Genomic DNA, 21,073 nt, shown 5'->3' on the forward strand with positions numbered 1-21,073 from the left:
CTAGCCTGGGATGTTACTCACATCATGACAGGGACTGAACATACATGACAAAACAGACCTAATGTGACACTATAACATCACTGTACGCACAACGGGATACCACACGACCACAGAGGACACGCCACGGACATGTGTGCGGTGGGGGATACATCAGCCTCCAGCCAAGATCCACACTGCTTTTATTGTAACTCCACATAGGATCGTCCCTTACAGAAATCACAGACAGGGCATGAAGACTTATCTTAAAGTCACCTGTTTATATGGCCCCATAAATCATCCGGTCTGGAACGCTTCAGGCGCACAGACTGATAATAATGGAGCGCCAATGACATGGAGATCTGACCCAGAACATCTGCTTTAGTCAAAGAAAAATGTTAGAAAATAAACATTAATCAGCGTTGAGGTAAAAGGATCCTAAACTAGGAGAAGTTACGGTGTCCCTGACTAGTATTACCTATCCCCCCCATGATCCTGGACAGCACCTTTATATAACACGGTAGGAACCTAAACGCACCACTGAATGTGACGGGTCCTGGCCCAGACCCCCCCCACCACTTAATGTGACGGGTCCTGGCCCAGACCCCCCCCACCACTTAATGTGACGGGTCCTGGCCCAGACCCCCCCCACCACTTAAAGTGACGGGTCCTGGCCCAAACCTCCCCCACCACTGAATGTGACGGGTCCTGGCCCAAACCCCCCCCACCACTGAATGTGACCGGTCCTGGCCCAAAACCTCCTAGAGAACCTACCACCACTCACCAATGAATGTGACCAGTCCTGGCCCGGACTCCACCACCACTGAATGTGACGGGACCTGGCCCAGACCCTACTAGAGACCTCACAACAACTCACCACTGAATGTGATCAGTCCTGGCCTGGTCCCCACCACTACTGAATGTGACCAGTCCTAGCCCAAACCCTCCTAGAGAACCTACCACCACTCACCAATGAATGTGACCAGTCCTGTCCCAGAACCCATCACCACTCACCATTGAATGTGACTAGTCCTGGCCTGGACCCCACCACCACTGAATGTGACCAGTCCTGGCCCGGACCCCACCACAACTCACCACTCAATGGGACCAGTCCTGGCCCGGACCACAACACCACTAATGATGAACGAGTATACTTGTTTCCCGGGTTTTCCCGAGCATTATTATTCTGCCAAGTATTTTGGCGTGCTCGAGGATTTTGTTTGTGTTGACGCAGCTGCATGATTTGCGGCTGTTTGACAGACTGAATACATGTGAGGAATGCCTGTTTGTTAGAGAATCTCCACATGTATTCAGCCTGTCCAGCAGCCGCAAATCATGCAGCTGCAACACAAACTAAGTCTCCGAGCATGGCAGAACACTCGAAGGACACCCAAGCATGCTCGGGAAAACCAGAGCAACGAGTATACTCGCTCATCACTACTCACCACTGAATGTGACCAGTCCTGGTCCGGACCCCACTAGAGACCCTACCGCCACTCACCACTGAATGTGCTCAGTCCTGGCCCAGACCCAACTAGGGATCCCACCACAACTCACCACTGAATGTGACTGGTCCTGGCCCGGACCCCACCACCACCACTCACTACTGAGACCCTTCTAAGGAATGTAATGAGGTAAAGCCGTCCTACAGTATGGAGGGAGCAGACCACCCCGCTCCAGCCGGCTTCTATTAGTGGATGCACAGGGGCTGCGGCGACCATGTATGATGGCGGTGGCCTGTGACGCAAACATCTGACATTCAGCACCACTTTACCATATTCAGGGAAAACTTCTCCACTGTCCATGACATGGAGATTACTGCTGGGGTGGCGGAGAAGGAGGTCATATGCAAGACAAGCCCATTTCTTAAGATGGTCGTAGACATGAAAGCAGAATATTGGGGGTCCGAGTGGTGACACCACCAGTTACTAGAGCAGGGGACGTGTCAGAGAAGTCTGGGGCTTTTCTACATTATCTCCAACCATCCCATAGAGGTTGAATGCAAGGGTGATGGACACAAGGCCCTGATCTGGCAATGATAACATGATGCTCTGTATTGAACGCGGACATCACTATGCAGTCTCTAAGCTTTGGTATCACTCACTTATACCGAAGCCCGGAGGGGACTAAGAGGAAGTGTAACAGCCGGGCAACGTGTGCCGCCCTATGGATGACTGACAAAAAAAAACCCCAAAAGTTCAACAAATTAGTCTTATTTTTATCGTGAGAAGAAGCCGGGACTCGGCGCGGCGGCACTTGTGGTGAACTTACGCCTATACAATATCGTACAAGGAGCGGCCATGTCTCTGGCCGTCAGATCTCTTCATGGTGGAACGCCCATTTGTGTTTCATGAAGTGGGACTTGTGGGCGAATCGTTTCCCGCACAGGCGGCACATGATGGGCTTCTCGTGGTCGTGAATCTTCTCGTGTTTCGCCAGCTGGGACTTGGTGTCGAAGCGATGGTCGCATTTGCTGCAGGAGATGGTCTTGCCTTTTGTGTGCCTCCTCTGGTGAACCAGCAGACTGCACTTATGGCCGAATTTCCTTCCGCACTGGTCACATTCGAATGGCTTTTCTCCGGTGTGCGCCCGCTGGTGGATGATGAACTGGGACTTATAGTCATACTGGATGCCGCAGATGGTGCAGGCGTAGCGTTTCACCGCGTGGTTCTCGGCCCGGTGCTTGATCAGTAAGGACTTGGTGACAAACACTTGGCCACAGTCCTCACACTCCACGTCTACCTCCTCGACCTCGTAACTCTTTAAGTGCTTCTGGGACTTGAGGTGCCTCCTGAAGGCCAGTCTCTTGGGGAAGGTCATGTTGCACTTCTTGCAGTGGAAGATTCGTCCCTTTCCACGGAACAAATGGTATTTCTTCAGTTTGGAGCCTCCGTTGGGCGCAGCGTCACCGGACGAGCCTGGAAGGATGGAGAAGTCCTCATCCCCTAGCACGGAGTCCCCACCATCCTCGTCTTCTGACAGCAGCTCAGACTCGCTGTACTCGCTGACCACCCCGTCCGGCAGCCATTCCGGGGAGTTCGGCTGCTTTGTGGTCGCTTTGGCTTCTTCCTCGCTGCCAGACTCATCTGTGATGTGAGAGAAAAGAGAAGCCATGATTTTTACACATTTATGGTTTTCCAACCACGAGATGACGTCTGACGTGGTCAGTGGAGCCGCAACAGACCTACCCGAGTCTGTATCATCCGCCATTTCCGTGACGGCGTCCTCCTCCACGGACACGTCGCCGTACAGCTCCCTGTGAGACTTTATATAGTCCCACTCCTCGGTGGAGAAATACATGGCGATGTCGTCACACTTCACCGGCACCTGCCACATAAGAAGTCAGGGTGACCGATGGCAAGACCACCATGGCATGTACGAGGGGCACTGTCACACTCACCTCCTTTGGATTGTCGGGGGGGTCCTCTCGGTCAGCAAGCAGCCATTTCTATACAAGATGACAAAGATGTTAGACACAAAAGTATCTGTGAACAATCATTACCCTGCAGGAGCGAAGACCCCCGAAAATCCACGGAACACTGTAAATGATTAATGGAGGCGGAAGGTGAACGCACACTAGTCCTGGCGTGGACAAAAATCACGGCGTACATGTGTCCCGGTCACAGGACGGAGGAGAACATGACCAAGGGAACACTTACGTCTCCGGTCAGAAGGGCCACAATCTCCAGGATCTGATTCAGGAACTTCTGCGTTATCATCTTGGAGGTTTCTTCAATAAACGGAGTGTTCAGCAAATGCTGCATGAGCGAGACCTGAGGAGAGAAGATAGTGAGGGCGTCCGTACTGGCCGGGATTACAGGGACGGGGTGCATCGTCCGTTTAGGCTGGGATTACATGGAAGGGGTGCAGCGTCCGTACTGGCCGGGATTACAGGGAAGGGGTGCAGCGTCCGTACTGGCCAGGATTACAGGGAAGGGGTGCAGCGTCCGTACTGGCCGGGATTACAGGGAAGGGGTGCAGCGTCCGTACTGGCCGGGATTACAGGGAAGGGGTGCAGCGTCCGTACTGGCCGGGATTACAGGGAAGGGGTGCAGCGTCCGTACTGGCCGGGATTACAGGGAAGGGGTGCAGCGTCCGTACTGGCCGGGATTACAGGGAAGGGGTGCAGCGTCCGTACTGGCCGGGATTACAGGGAAGGGGTGCAGCGTCCGTACTGGCCGGGATTACAGGGACGGGGTGCAGCAGCCGTACAAGCGGGGATTACAGGGACGGGGTGCAGCGTCCGTACTGGCCGGGATTACAGGGAAGGGGTGCAGCAGCCGTACTGGCCGGGATTACAGGGAAGGGGTGCAGCGTCCGTACTGGCCGGGATTACAGGGAAGGGGTGCAGCGTCCGTACTGGCCGGGATTACAGGGAAGGAGTGCAGCGTCCGTACTGGCCGGGATTACAGGGAAGGGGTGCAGCAGCCGTACAGGCGGGGATTACAGGGACGGGGTGCAGCAGCCGTACTGGCTGGGATTACATGGACGGGGTGCAGCAGCCGTACTGGCCGGGATTACAGGGAAGGGGTGCAGCGTCCGTACTGGCCGGGATTACAGGGATGGGTTGCAGCGTCCGCATAGGCTGGGACTACAAGGATGGGGTGCAGCATCCGTATAGGCTGGAAATACAGGGACGGGGATGGCCGTGAGTTAGGGGGTGCAGCGTCCACATAGCCATGTCTTATAGTCAGGGGGTGCAGCGTCCACACGGCCGTGGATTATAGCAAGGGGGTGCATCGTCCACACGGCCGAGTCTTATAGCAAGGGGGTGCAGCGTCCACACGGCCGAGTCTTATAGCAAGGGGGTGCAGCGTCCACACGGCCGAGTCTTATAGTCAGGGGGTGCAGCGTCCACACGGCCGAGTCTTATAGTCAGGGGGTGCAGCGTCCACACGGCCGAGTCTTATAGTCAGGGGGTGCAGCGTCCACACGGCCGAGTCTTATAGTCAGGGGGTGCAGCGTCCACACGGCCGAGTCTTATAGTCAGGGGGTGCAGCGTCCACACGGCCGTGTCTTATAGTCAGGGGGTGCGGCGTCCACACGGCCGTGTCTTATAGTCAGGGGGTGCAGCGTCCACACGGCCGAGTCTTATAGTCAGGGGGTGCAGCGTCCACAGGGCCGTGGGTTATAGCAAGGGGGTGCATCGTCCACACGGCCGAGTCTAATAGTCAGGGGGTGCATCGTCCACACGACCGAGTCTTATAGTCAGGGGGTGCAGCGTCCACATGGCCGAGTCTTATAGTCAGGGGGTGCAGCGTCCACACGGCCGTGTTTTATAGTCAGGGGGTGCATCGTCCACATGGCCGAGTCTCATAGTCAGGGGGTGCAGCGTCCACACGGCCGAGTCTTATAGTCAGGGGGTGCATCGTCCACACGGCCGAGTCTCATAGTCAGGGGGTGCATCGTCCACACGGCCGAGTCTCATAGTCAGGGGGTGCATCGTCCACACGACCGAGTCTTATAGTCAGGGGGTGCAGCGTCCACATGGCCGTGTCTTATAGTCGGGGGGTGCAGCGTCCACATGGCCGTGTCTTATAGTCAGGGGGTGCAGCGTCCACATGGCCGTGTTTTATAGTCAGGGGGTGCAGCGTCCACATGGCCGTGTTTTATAGTCGGGGGGTGCAGCGTCCACATGGCCGTGTCTTATAGTCGGGGGGTGCAGCGTCCACATGGCCGTGTCTTATAGTCAGGGGGTGCAGCGTCCACATGGCGGTGGCTTATACTCAGGGGGTGCAGCGTCCATAAGCAAAAGGTATAGCCGACTTGGAGACCTACCATCACTTCCTCCATTGCAAAGAACAACCTGCTGTCTTTTACGGGGACGTTCCTGGGTAACTGGGAATTGTCTGGCGTTAACCCCTGCTGTAAGTCCGACCATTTCTGCTCTTCTGCTTCCTGCATTGGAGCCACTGTTTGGGTTCCCCCTGTAGTCATGTCTTTGGGTGGGAAGGCAGGACCAAACCGATATAGGTAGTCCGGTCTGACGTTCCAAGAGTCATCCCTACGATTAAGTAAGAACTCAGAGCATTGGACGGCCTTGTCGGACGTGCATGGCCGAACCTTTGGAGGCGTGAGGAACCTTCCAAACCGCGTGGATGTTGATGCTTCGCGGACAAGAATGGGCCTGGTAAGAAGGCCAATGCTGCGGACACCCCAGTAGGGGTCAGTGCTGGTGGAGACATGTCTCAGTTTGTGGTTCTTATCAGCGTACATGGTGACAACTTCTCTGGATCCACTGCAGTTGGGATCGGACTGAAACGGGACCTCCACCTCCTCCTCCTTCACCAGGTTTCTTTGCAGACCCGGAAATATGGTTGGTACAGCGTCAGGTTTGAGCTTCACCTCCGTCCCTCGGATTGTGTAATTAGTGGGGGAAAAGTGATCAGCACACATTCCAAACCTCTCCGAGGGGCTCATGTCCAGAACCTGCCGGGCAGCGAGGTCCATATCACCAAAGTTCTGCCCGGTCTGCCGAAGCCACAGCCTCACCATAGAGAAGTTACTTGGAAACACGTGGACTGCCACGTTAGGGTTCTGGAGCTCAGTGAAGTTTGGACAGTCTGTGACAATACATCTGAGTGTGACGTCACCCTGCGGAAGAAACACCGCCATGAGAGGAGAACGTGCATTATACCGACACCCCAGAGCAAGCGACAAACACCGAACACATGACAAGACTGCGAACGTACAAGAAAGGAAAGAATACTACTATGTACAGTATGTCAGCAAGTCACAAACATGGCCGATTGACGAGCACTGACGCTGTAATAAAGCCCCTAGCTACTGTAATACTGTCCCCATGTACAAGAATATAACTACTATAATAATACTGCCCCCTATGTACAAGAATATAACTACTATAATAATACTGCCCCCTATGTACAAGAATATAACTACTATAATAATACTGCCCCCTATGTACAAGAATATAACTACTATAATACTGCCCCCTATGTACAAGAATATAACTACTATAATACTGCCCCTATGTACAAGAATATAACTACTATAATACTGCCCCCTATGTACAAGAATATAACTACTATAATACTGCCCCCTATGTACAAGAATATAACTACTATAATACTGCCCCCTATGTACAAGAATATAACTACTATAATACTGCCCACTATGTACAAGAATATAACAACTATAATACTGCCCCTATGTACAAGAATATAACTACTATAATATTGCTCCTATGTACAAGAATATAACTACTATAGTACTGCTCCTATGTACAAGAGTATAACTACTATAATACTGCTCCTATGTACAAGAATATAACTACTATAATACTGCCCCCTATGTACAAGAATATAACTACTATAATACTGCCCCCTATGTACAAGAATATAACTACTATAATACTGCCCCCTATGTACAAGAATATAACTACTATAATACTGCCCCAATGTACAAGAATATAACTACTATAATACTGCTCCTATGTACAAGAGTATAACTACTATAATACTGCTCCTATGTACAAGAATATAACTACTATAATACTGCCCCCTATGTACAAGAATATAACTACTATAATACTGCCCCAATGTACAAGAATATAACTACTATAATACTGCTCCTATGTACAAGAATATAACAACTATAATACTGCCCCATGTACAAGAATATAACTACTATAATACTACCCCCTATGTACAAGAATATAACTACTATAATACTGCCCCCTATCTACAAGAATATAACTACTATAATACTGCTCCTATGTACAAGAATATAACTACTATAATACTGCTCCTATGTACAAGAATATAACTACTATAATACTGCTCCTATGTACAAGAATATAACTACTATAATACTGCCCCAATGTACAAGAATATAACTACTATAATACTGCCCCTATGTACAAGAATATAACTACTATAATACTGCCCCTATGTACAAGAATATAACTACTATAATACTGCTCCCTAAGTACAAGAATATATCTACTATAATACTGCTCCTATGTACAAGAATATAACAACTATAATACTGCCCCTATGTACAAGAATATAACTACTATAATACTGCCCCTATGTACAAGAATATAACTACTATAATACTGCTCCCTAAGTACAAGAATATATCTACTATAATACTGCTCCTATGTACAGGAATATAACTAATATAATACTGCCCCCTATGTACAAGAATATAACTACTATAATACTGCCCCTATGTACAAGAATATAACTACTATAATACTGCTCCTATGTACAAGAATATAACTACTATAATACTACCCCTTATGTACAAGAATATAACTACTATAATACTACCCCTTATGTACAAGAATATAACTACTATAATACTACCCCTTATGTACAAGAATATAACTACTATAATACTGCCCCTATGTACAAGAATATAACTACTATAATACTGCTCCTATGTACAAGAATATAACTACTATAAGGCTTCTTTCACACATCCAGCTTTGTGTCTCTGGCGCCGTGCGGCGAAAAGCCGTAGGGGCGGATCCGGGATGTGCCGGAGACATTGGATGCCTGTGTGGCCGGATACGGTGGCGCCCACATTTAAAAGAGCAGCACGAGACTCAGTCTCCACGCATGCGCTCTGAGAAAAACCGGTCCGGCGCTGGCAAAAAAAAACGTTGAATCGAACGTTTTTTGCAGACGCCGGACGGCTACTTTTTGCCGTATCTGGCAAAAAATGGATGCGCCGCATACCCATCCGGCACGGTGCGGCGACAATACAACTCTATGGGACAAAACTGGATCCGGTTGTTCCAAATTTCGCCGCATCGTGCCGGATTCAAAAAGCCGGATGTGTGAAAGCAGCCTAATACTGCTCCCTATGTACAAGAATATAACTACTATAATACTGCCCCAATGTACAAGAATGTAACTACTATAATACTGCCCCAATGTACAAGAATATAACTACTATAATACTGCCCCAATGTACAAGAATATAACTACTATAATACTGCTCCTATGTACAAGAATATAACTACTATAATACTGCCCCCTATGTACAAGAATATAACTACTATAATACTGCCCCCTATGTACAAGAATATAACTACTATAATACTGCCCCAATGTACAAGAATATAACTACTATAATACTGCTCCTATGTACAAGAATATAACTACTATAATACTGCTCCTATGTACAAGAATATAACTACTATAATACTGCTCCTTTGTACAAGAATATAACTACTATAATACTGCTCCTATGTACAAGAATATAACTACTATAATACTACCCCCTATGTACAAGAATATAACTACTATAATACTACCCCCTATGTACAAGAATATAACTACTATAATACTGCTCCTATGTACAAGAATATAACTACTATAATACTGCTCCTATGTACAAGAATATAACTACTATAATACTGCTCCTATGTACAAGAATATAACTACTATAATACTGCTCCTATGTACAAGAATATAACTACTATAATACTGCTCCTATGTACAAGAATATAGCTACTATAATACTGCTCCTATGTACAAGAAAATAACTACTATAATACTGCCCCTATGTACAAGAATATAACTACTATAATACTGCTCCTATGTACAAGAATATAACTACTATAATACTACCCCCTATGTACAAGAATATCACTACTATAATACTACCCCCTATGTACAAGAATATCACTACTATAATACTGCTCCCTAAGTACAAGAATATAACTACTATAATACTGCTCCTATGTACAAGAATATAACTACTATAATACTGCTCCTATGTACAAGAATATAACTACTATAATACTACCCCCTATGTACAAGAACATAACTACTATAATACTGCTCCTATGTACAAGAACATAACTACTATAATACTGTCCCTATGTACAAGAATATAACTACTATAATACTGCCCCCTATGTACAAGAATATAACTAGTATAATACTGTCTCCTATGTACAAGAACATAACTACTATAATACTGCCCCCTATGTACAAGAATATAACTACTATAATACTGTCCCTATGTACAAGAATATAACTACTATAATACTGCCCCTATGTACAAGAATATAACTACTATAATACTGCCCCCTATGTACAAGAATATAACTACTATAATACTGCCCCCTATGTACAAGAATATAACTAGTATAATACTGTCTCCTATGTACAAGAATATAACTAGTATAATACTGTCTCCTATGTACAAGAATATAACTACTATAAAACTGCTCCCTATGTACAAGAATATAACTACTATAATACTGCCCCAATGTACAAGAATATAACTACTCTAATACTGCTCCTATGTACAAGAATATAACTACTATAATACTGCCCCAATGTACAAGAATATAACTACTATAATACTGCTCCTATGTACAAGAATATAACTACTATAATAGTGCCCCTATGTACAAGAATATAACTACTATAATACTACCCCCTATGTACAAGAATATAACTACTATAATACTGCTCCTATGTACAAGAATATAACTACTATAATACTGCTCCTATGTACAAGAATATAACTACTATAATACTACCCCCTATGTACAAGAATATAACTACTATAATACTGCTCCTATGTACAAGAATATAACTACTATAATACTACCCCTTATGTACAAGAATATAACTACTATAATACTGCCCCCTATGTACAAGAATATAACTACTATAATACTGCTCCTATGTACAAGAATATAACTACTATAATACTGCTCCTATGTACAAGAATATAACTACTATAAGGCTTATTTCACACATCCAGCTTTGTGTCTCTGGCGCCGTGCGGCGAAAAGCCGTAGGGGCGGATCCGGGATGTGCCGGAGACATTGGATGCCTGTGTGGCCGGATACGGTGGCGCCCACATTTAAAAGAGCAGCACGAGACTCAGTCTCCACGCATGCGCTCTGAGAAAAACCGGTCCGGCGCTGGCAAAAAAAACGTTGCATCGAACGTTTTTTGCAGACGCCGGACGGCTACTTTTTGCCGTATCTGGCAAAAAACGGATGCGCCGCATACCCATCCGGCACGGTGCGGCGACAATACAACTCTATGGGCCAAAACTGGATCCGGTTGTTCCAAATTTCACCGCATCGTGCCGGATTCAAAAAGCCGGATGTGTGAAAGCAGCCTAATACTGCTCCCTATGTACAAGAATATAACTACTATAATACTGCCCCAATGTACAAGAATATAACTACTATAATACTGCTCCTATGTACAAGAATATAACTACTATAATACTGCCCCAATGTACAAGAATATAACTACTATAATACTGCCCCAATGTACAAGAATATAACTACTATAATACTGCTCCTATGTACAAGAATATAACTACTATAATACTGCTCCTATGTACAAGAATATAACTACTATAATACTGCTCCTATGTACAAGAATATAACTACTATAATACTGCTCCTTTGTACAAGAATATAACTACTATAATACTGCTCCTATGTACAAGAATATAACTACTATAATACTAACCCCTATGTACAAGAATATAACTACTATAATACTGCTCCTATGTACAAGAATATAACTACTATAATACTGCTCCTATGTACAAGAATATAACTACTATAATACTGCTCCTATGTACAAGAATATAACTACTATAATACTGCTCCTATGTACAAGAATATAACTACTATAATACTACCCCCTATGTACAAGAATATAACTACTATAATACTGCTCCTATGTACAAGAATATAACTACTATAATACTGCTCCTATGTACAAGAATATAACTACTATAATACTGCTCCTATGTACAAGAATATAACTACTATAATACTGCTCCTATGTACAAGAAAATAACTACTATAATACTGCTCCTATGTACAAGAATATAACTACTATAATACTGCCCCTATGTACAAGAATATAACTACTATAATACTGCCCCCTATGTACAAGAATATCACTACTATAATACTACCCCCTATGTACAATATCACTACTATAATACTGCTCCCTAAGTACAAGAATATAACTACTATAATACTGCTCCTATGTACAAGAATATAACTACTATAATACTGCTCCTATGTACAAGAATATAACTACTATAATACTACCCCCTATGTACAAGAATATAACTACTATAATACTGCTCCTATGTACAAGAACATAACTACTATAATACTGTCCCTATGTACAAGAATATAACTACTATAATACTGCCCCCTATGTACAAGAATATAACTAGTATAATACTGTCTCCTATGTACAAGAACATAACTACTATAATACTGTCCCTATGTACAAGAATATAACTACTATAATACTGCCCCCTATGTACAAGAATATAACTACTATAATACTGCCCCCTATGTACAAGAATATAACTACTATAATACTGCCCCCCATGTACAAGAATATAACTACTATAAAACTGCTCCCTATGTACAAGAATATAACTACTATAATACTGCCCCAATGTACAAGAATATAACTACTCTAATACTGCTCCTATGTACAAGAATATAACTACTATAATACTGCCCCAATGTACAAGAATATAACTACTATAATACTGCTCCTATGTACAAGAATATAATTACTATAATACTGCCCCTATGTACAAGAATATAACTACTATAATACTACCCCCTATGTACAAGAATATAACTACTATAATACTTCCCCCTATGTACAAGAATATAACTAGTATAATACTGCTCCTATGTACAAGAATATAACTACCATAGTACTGCTCCTATGTACAAGAATATAACTACTATAACACTGCTGCTATGTACAAGAATATAACTACTATAATACTGCCCCCTATGTACAAGAATATAACTACTATAATACTGCCCCAATGTACAAGAATATAACTACTATAATACTGCTCCTATGTACTAGAATATAACTACTATAATACTACCCCCTATGTACAAGAATATAACTACTATAATACTACCCCCTATGTACAAGAATATAACTACTATAATATTGCCCCCTATGTACAAGAATATAACTACTATAATACTGCTCCTATGTACAAGAATATAACTACTATAATACTACCCCCTATGTACAAGAATATAACTACTATAATACTGCTCCTATGTACAAGAATATAACTACTATAATACTGCTCCTATGTACAAGAATATAACTACTATAATACTGCTCCTATGTACAAGAATATAACTACTATTATACTGCCCCCTATGTACAAGAATATACCTACTATAATACTGCTCCTATGTACAAGAACATAACTACTATAATACTACCCCCTATGTACAAGAATATAACTACTATAATACTGCTCCTATATACAAGAATATAACTACTATAATACTGCTCCCTATGTACAAGAATATAACTACTATAATACTGCCCCCTATATACAAGAATATAACTACTATAATACTGCTCCTATGTACAAGAATTTAACTATTATAATACTGCTCCTATGTACAAGTATATAACTACTATAATACTGCTCCTATGTACAAGAATATAACTACTATAATACTGCCCCCTATATACAAGAATATAACTACTATAATACTGCTCCTATGTACAAGAATTTAACTACTATAATACTGCTCCTATGTACAAGTATATAACTACTATAATACTGCTCCCTATGTACAAGAATATAACTACTATAATACTGCCCCCTATATACAAGAATATAACTACTATAATACTGCTCCTATGTACAAGAATTTAACTACTATAATACTGCTCCTATGTACAAGTATATAACTACTATAATACTGCCCCCTATATACAAGAATATAACTACTATAACACTGCCCCTATGTACAAGAATATAACTACTATAATACTGCCCCTATGTACAAGAATATAACTACTATAATACTGCCGCTATGTACAAGAATAAAACTACTATAATATTGCCCCTATATACAAGAATATAACTACTATAATATTGCCCCTATGTACAAGAATATAACTACTATAATACTGCTCCTCTGTACAAGAATATAACTACTATAATACTGCCCCTATGTACAAGAATATAACTACTATAATACCGCTCCTATGTACAAGAATATAACTACTATAATACTGCCCCTATGTACAAGAATATAACTACTATAATACTGCCCCTATGTACAAGAATATAACTACTATAATACTGTCCCTATGTACAAGAATATAACTACTATAATACTGCTCCCTATGTACAAGAATATAACTACTATAATACTGCCTCTATGTACAAGAATATAACTACTATAATACTGCCCCTATGTACAAGAATATAACTACTATAATACTGCCCCTATGTACAAGAATATAACTACTATAATACTGCCCCTATGTACAAGAATATAACTACTATAATACTGTCCCTATGTACAAGAATATAACTACTATAATACTGCCCCTATGTACAAGAATATAACTACTATAATACTGCCCCTATGTACAAGAATATAACTACTATAATACTGTCCCTATGTACAAGAATATAACTACTATAATACTGCTCCCTATGTACAAGAATATAACTACTATAATACTGCCTCCTATGTACAAGAATATAACTACTATAATACTGCTCCTCTGTACAAGAATATAACTACTATAATACTGCCCCTATGTACAAGAACATAACTACTATAATACCGCTCCTATGTACAAGAATATAACTACTATAATACTGCCCCTATGTACAAGAATATAACTACTATAATACTGCCCCTATGTACAAGAATATAACTACTATAATACTGTCCCTAAGTACAAGAATATAACTACTATAATACTGCTCCCTATGTACAGGAATATAACTACTATAATACTGCCCCCTATGTACAAGAATATATAACTGCTATACTACGGATATTTATGAGTAATCCCGTACTGGCACTGTAAGTGGTGAGTGACTTGCTGACTGCTCCGGTTCTGGGTGGATGGGACTTGTGGAGGAACTGTGGGAGAACGGCTGCTCCGTCTTCAGTGGCGGGGTGATGCAGGAGGTGTTGGTCCCGCTGGCGGACGGAGTCGGTGATGAGGAATCGTAGTCACACTCTTCACTTTTGATGTGGACTATCCTGGAGTCTAACGGCGGAGAGGAAAGTGAAGACCGCCAGATTAGCAGCGTGGGGGCCGCTTCCTTCTTCAGTACCCTGCGCCCATCCACCATCGTGTAGCTCTCCGGGGAGAAGTGGCGAGAACACATCCGGTACAAGGACTTAGATTTGTCATCTTGGATTTTCTGAGAAATTTCCTCTGTTTCTTGGAAGTTGAGTCCGGTCTGCAGCAGCCAAGTCTTGATGTGGTCGCTGTGGTCTGGGAAAGGGTGCATCGTCACGCCGGGGACATCGCTCCCCGAGGTTATCGGACATCCCCTGACGATACAAGACGTCATCCTGCAAGAAACACAAAGACCGGGGAACTAAATAAACGCTAAAAAGAGGGAACGTATCACCGCAGTGTGAACACGACGTACAGTTCTGATTAGAAGCCGATCAATAGTGTACTCACTACAAGTTTAAAAAAAACAAAAAAGACAAAAGCAGCGGCTCAAGATGTCGCAATAAAGATGCTTCAAGACATTAGACACTGGCGTGTCCTGAAGACCATTTCTCCTGAAGACTCGCCAGGTTCACACACGTATAAAAGATATTGTGTGCACAGGTCCCAAGACTCTGCAAGAATGAAACGGGGAGATAAGCCGGCAGCAGGCAGAGGTAAGGTAAGGGGTCAGTAAAGAGGAGAACGGAAGAGGCCGGCAGGGGTAAGATGAGGGGTCAGTAAAGAGGAGAAGGGACAAAGGTGGCAGCAGGCAGGGGTAAGGTGAGGGGTCAGTAAAGAGGAGAAGGGACAAAGGTGGCAGCAGGCAGGGGTAAGGTGAGGGGTCAGTAAAGATGAGAACGGACAAAGGTGGCAACAGGCAGGGGTAAGGTGAGAGGGGCAGTAAAGAGGAGAACGGACAAAGGTGGCAGCAGGCAGGGGTAAGGTGAGGGGGCAGTAAAGAGGAGAAGGGACAAAGGTGGCAGCAGGCAGGAGTAAGGTGAGAGGGGCAGTAAAGAGGAGAACGGACAAAGGTAGCAGCAGGCAGGGGTAAGGTGAGGGGGGCAGTAAAGTGGAGAAGGGACAAAGGTGGCAGCAGGCAGGGGTAAGATGAGGGGTCAGTAAAGAGGAGAACTGACAAAGGTGGCAACAGGCAGGGGTAAGGTGAGGGGGCAGTAAAGAGAAGGGACAAAGGTGGCAGCAGGCAGGGGTAAGGTGAGGGGTCAGTAAAGAGGAGAACGGAAGAGGCCGACAGGGGTCAGGTGAGGGGTCAGTAAAGAGGAGAAGGGACAAAGGTGGCAGCAGGCAGGGGTAAGGTGAGGGGTAAGTAAAGAGGAGAACGGACAAAGGTGGCAACAGGCAGGGGTAAGGTGAGGGGGCAGTAAAGAGGAGAAGGGACAAAGGTGGCAGCAGGCAGGGGTAAGGTGAGGGGGCAGTAAAGAGAAGGGACAAAGGTGGCAGCAGGCAGGGGTAAGGTGAGGGGGCAGTAAAGAGGAGAACGGACAAAGGTGGCAGCAGGCAGGAGTAAGGTGAGAGGGGCAGTAAAGAGAAGGGACAAAGGTGGCAGCAGGCAGGGGTAAGGTGAGGGGGCAGTAAAGAGGAGAAGGGACAAAGGTGGCAGCAGGCAGGGGTAAGGTGAGGGGGCGGTAGAGGAGAAGGGACAAAGGTGGCAGCAGGCAGGGGTAAGGTGAGGGGGCAGTAAAGAGGAGAAGGGACAAAGGTGGCAGCAGGCAGGAGTTAAGTAAGAGGGGCAGTAAAGAGGAGAAGGGACAAAGGTGGCAGCAGGCAGGGGTAAGGTGAGGGGGCAGTAAAGAAAAGGGACAATGGTGGCAGCAGGCAGGGGTAAGGTGAGGGGGCAGTAAAGAGGAGAAGGGACAAAGGTAGAAGCAGGCAGAGGTAAGGTGAGGGGTCAGTAAAGAGAAGGGACAAAGGTAGAAGCAGGCAGGGGTAAGGTGAGGGGTCAGTAAAGAGAAGGGACAAAGGTGGCAGCAGGCAGGGGTAAGGTGAGGGGGCAGTAAAGAAAAGGGACAATGGTGGCAGCAGGCAGGTGTAAGGTGAGGGGGCAGTAAAGAGGAGAAGGGACAAAGGTAGAAGCAGGCAGGGGTAAGGTGAGGGGTAAGAGAAGGGACAAAGGTAGAAGCAGGCAGGGGTAAGGTGAGGGGTCAGTAAAGAGAAGGGACAAAGGTGGCAGCAGGCAGGGGTAACGTGAGGGGGCAGTAGAGGAGAAGGGACAAAGGTGGCAGCAGGCAGGGGTAAGGTGAGGGGGCAGTAAAGAGGAGAAGGGACAAAGGTGGCAGCAGGCAGGAGTAAGGTGAGGGGGCAGTAAAGAGGAGAAGGGACAAAGGTGGCAGCAGGCAGGAGTAAGGTGAGGGGGCAGTAAAGAGGAGAAGGGACAAAGGTGGCAGCAGGCAGGGGTAAGGTGAGGGGGCAGTAAAGAGGAGAAGGGACAAAGGTAGAAGCAGGCAGGGGTAAGGTGAGGGGTCAGTAAAGAGAAGGGACAAAGGTAGAAGCAGGCAGGGGTAAGGTGAAGGGTCAGTAAAGAGAAGGGACAAAGGTGGCAGCAGGCAGGGGTAAGGTGAGGGGGCAGTAGAGGAGAATGGACAAAGGTGGCAGCAGGCAGGGGTAAGATGAGGGGGCAGTAAAGAGGAGAAGGGACAAAGGTGGCAGCAGGCAGGAGTAAGGTGAGGGGGCAGTAAAGAGGAGAAGGGACAAAGGTGGCAGCAGGCAGGGGTAAGGTGAGGGGGCAGTAAAGAGAAGGGACAAAGGTGGCAACAAGCAGGGGTAAGGTGAGGGGGCAGTAGAGGAGAAGGGACAAAGGTGGCAGCAGGCAGGGGTAAGGTGAGGGGGCAGTAAAGAGGATAAGGGACAAAGGTGGCAGCAGGCAGGGGTAAGGTGAGGGGGCAGTAAAGAGGAGAAGGGACAAAGGTGGCAGCAGGCAGGGGTAAGATGAGGGGGCAGTAAAGAGGAGAAGGGACAAAGGTGGCAGCAGGCAGGAGTAAGGTGAGGGGGCAGTAAAGAGGAGAAGGGACAAAGGTAGAAGCAGGCAGGGGTAAGGTGAGGGGTCAGTAAAGAGAAGGGACAAAGGTAGAAACAGGCAGGGGTAAGGTGAAGGGTCAGTAAAGAGAAGGGACAAAGGTGGCAGCAGGCAGGGGTAAGGTGAGGGGGCAGTAGAGGAGAAGGGACAAAGGTGGCAGCAGGCAGGGGTAAGATGAGGGGGCAGTAAAGAGGAGAAGGGACAAAGGTGGCAGCAGGCAGGATTAAGGTGAGGGGGCAGTAAAGAGGAGAAGGGACAAAGGTGGCAGCAGGCAGGGGTAAGGTGAGGGGGCAGTAAAGAGAAGGGACAAAGGTGGCAACAAGCAGGGGTAAGGTGAGGGGGCAGCAGGCAGGGGTAAGGTGAGGGGGCAGTAAAGAGGAGAAGGGACAAAGGTGGCAGCAGGCACGGGTAAGGTGAGGGGGCAGTAAAGAGGAGAAGGGACAAAGGTGGCAGCAGGCAGGAGTTAGGTAAGAGGGGCAGTAAAGGTGGCAGCAGGCAGGGGTAAGGTGAGGGGGCAGTAAAGAGGAGAAGGGACAAAGGTGGCAGCAGGCAGGGGTAAGGTGAGGGGGCAGTAAAGAGGAGAAGGGACAAAGGTGGCAGCAGGCAGGGGTAACGTGAGGGGGCAGTAGAGAAGGGACAAAGGTGGCAGCAGGCAGGGGTAAGGTGAGGGGGCAGTAAAGAGAAAGGACAAAGGTGGCAGCAGGCAGGGGTAAGATGAGGGGGCAGTAGAGGAGAAGGGACAAAGGTGGCAGCAGGCAGGAGTAAGGTGAGGAGGCAGTAAAGAGGAGAAGGGACAAAGGTAGAAGCAGGCAGGGGTAAGGTGAGGGGTCAGTAAAGAGAAGGGACAAAGGTAGAAGCAGGCAGGGGTAAGGTGAAGGGTCAGTAAAGAGAAGGGACAAAGGTGGCAGCGGGCAGGGGTAAGGTGAGGGGGCAGTAGAGGAGAAGGGACAAAGGTGGCAGCAGGCAGGGGTAAGATGAGGGGGCAGTAAAGAGGAGAAGGGACAAAGGTGGCAGCAGGCAGGAGTAAGGTGAGGGGGCAGTAAAGAGGAGAAGGGACAAAGGTGGCAGCAGGCAGGGGTAAGGTGAGGGGGCAGTAAAGAGAAAGGACAAAGGTGGCAGCAGGCAGGGGTAAGATGAGGGGGCAGTAGAGGAGAAGGGACAAAAGTGGCAGCAGGCAGGGGTAAGGTGAGAGGGCAGTAAAGAGGAGAAGGGACAAAAGTGGCAGCAGGCAGGGGTAAGGTGAGGGGGCAGTAGAGGAGAAGGGACAAAGGTGGCAGAAGGCAGGGTAAGGTGAGGGGCAGTAAAGAGGAGAAGGGACAAAGGTGGCAGAAGGCAGGGGTAAGGTGAGGGGGCAGTAGAGGAGAAGGGACAAAGGTGGCAGCAGGCAGGGGTAAGGTGAGGGGTCAGTAAAGAAGAGAAGGGACAAAGATGGCAGCAGACGGGTAAGGTGAGGGGGCAGTAAAGAGAAGGGACAAAGGTGGCAGCAGGCAGAGGTAAGGTGAGGGGGCATAGAGGAGAAGGGACAAAGGTGGCAGCAGGCAGTGGTAAGGTGAGGGGGCAGTAAAGAGGAGAAGGGACAAAGGTAGAAGAAGGCAGGGGTAAGGTGAGGGGGCAGTAAAGAGAAGGGAAAAAGGTGGCAGCAGTAAGGTGAGGGGTCAGTAAAGAGGAGAAGGGACAAAGGTAGAAGCAGGCAGGGGTAAGGTGAGGGGTCAGTAAAGAGAAGGGAAGAGGCCGGCAGCAGGCAAGGGGTAAGGTGAGGTGTCAGTAATGAGGAGAACGGAAGAGGCCGGCAGGGGTAAGGTGAGGGGTCAGTAAAGAGAAGGGACAAAGGTGGCAGCAGTCAGTGGTAAGGTGAGGGGTCAGTAAAGAGAAGAACGGACAAGACCGGCAGGGGTAAGGTGAGGGGTCAGAAAAGAGAAGGGACAACCGTGGCAGCAGGCAAAGGGTAAGGTAAGGGGTCAGTAAAGATGAGAAGGGACGAGGCCGGAAGGGATCAGGTGAGGGGTGAGTTAAGAGAAGGGACAAAGGTGGAAGCAGGCAGGGGTAAGGTGAGGGGTCAGTAAAGAGAACGGATGAGGCCGGCAGGGGTAAGGGGAGGGGTCAGTATAGAGGAGAATGGTAGAGGCAGGCAGGGGTAAGGTAAGGGGTCAGTAAATAGGAGAAGGGACGAGGACGGCAGGGGTAAGGTGAGGGGTCAGTAAAGAGAACGGATGAGGCCGGCAGGGGTAAGGGGAGGGGTCAGTATAGAGGAGAATGGTAGAGGCAGGCAGGGGTAAGGTAAGGGGTCAGTAAATAGGAGAAGGGACGAGGACGGCAGGGGTAAGGTGAGGGGTCAGTAAAGAGAACGGATGAGGCCGGCAGGGGTAAGGGGAGGGGTCAGTATAGAGGAGAATGGTAGAGGCAGGCAGGGGTAAGGTAAGGGGTCAGTAAATAGGAGAAGGGACGAGGACGGCAGGGGTAAGCTGAGGGGTCAGTAAAGAGGAGAAGCCACGAGGCCGGCAGGGGGAAGGTGAGGGGTCAGTAAAGCACCCCTATAATACATATAATGGATGATGACACTGCTGCATTAGTCCTAGCATCCCTATAATACATATAATGGATGATGACACTGTAGCATTAGACCTAGCAGCCCTATAATACATATAATGGATGCTGACACTGCTGCATTAGTCCTAGCAGCCCTATAATACATATAATGGATGCTGACACTGCTGCATTAGTCCTAGCAGCCCTACAATACATATAATGGATAGTGACACTGTTATATTAGTCCTAGCACCCCTATAATACATATAATGTATGATGACATTGTTGCATTAGTCTTAACACCCTATAATACATATAATGGATGATGACACTGTTGCATTAGTCCTAGCACCCCTATAATACATATAATGGATGGTGACACTGCTGCATTAGTCCTAACAGCCCTATAATACATATAATTGATGGTGACACCGCTGCATTAGTACAAGCACCCCTATAATACATAGAATGTATAATGCATAGTCCTGTAACCCCTATAACACATATAATGGATGATGACACTGATGCA

The 21,073-nt window shown here is 46.5% G+C and overlaps 1 protein-coding gene across 4 annotated transcripts in view; it reads right to left on the reverse strand.

Annotated features, from left to right (window-relative positions):
- Positions 1 to 162: 162 nt before the first annotated feature.
- The window catches only part of LOC141094017 (uncharacterized), a 25,125-nt gene continuing 4,214 nt past the window's right edge, over positions 163 to 21,073 (reverse strand). For all 4 annotated transcript variants that reach the window (XM_073579708.1, XM_073579710.1, XM_073579711.1 and 1 more), the window contains exons 2-7: positions 14,833 to 15,340; positions 5,755 to 6,570; positions 3,636 to 3,749; positions 3,377 to 3,424; positions 3,165 to 3,303; positions 163 to 3,062 (exon numbers count right to left, since the gene is read on the reverse strand). In XM_073579708.1, coding sequence (XP_073435809.1) covers positions 2,290 to 3,062; positions 3,165 to 3,303; positions 3,377 to 3,424; positions 3,636 to 3,749; positions 5,755 to 6,570; positions 14,833 to 15,340 — 2,398 coding nt within the window. In that variant the 3' untranslated portion in view covers positions 163 to 2,289. The remainder of the gene's footprint in view (positions 3,063 to 3,164; positions 3,304 to 3,376; positions 3,425 to 3,635; positions 3,750 to 5,754; positions 6,571 to 14,832; positions 15,341 to 21,073) is intronic.

The sequence above is a fragment of the Dendrobates tinctorius genome, unplaced genomic scaffold (assembly GCF_039654945.1).
Source record: "Dendrobates tinctorius isolate UK_male_01 unplaced genomic scaffold, ASM3965494v1 ptg000063l, whole genome shotgun sequence".
Taxonomy (NCBI): Eukaryota; Metazoa; Chordata; class Amphibia; order Anura; family Dendrobatidae; genus Dendrobates; species Dendrobates tinctorius.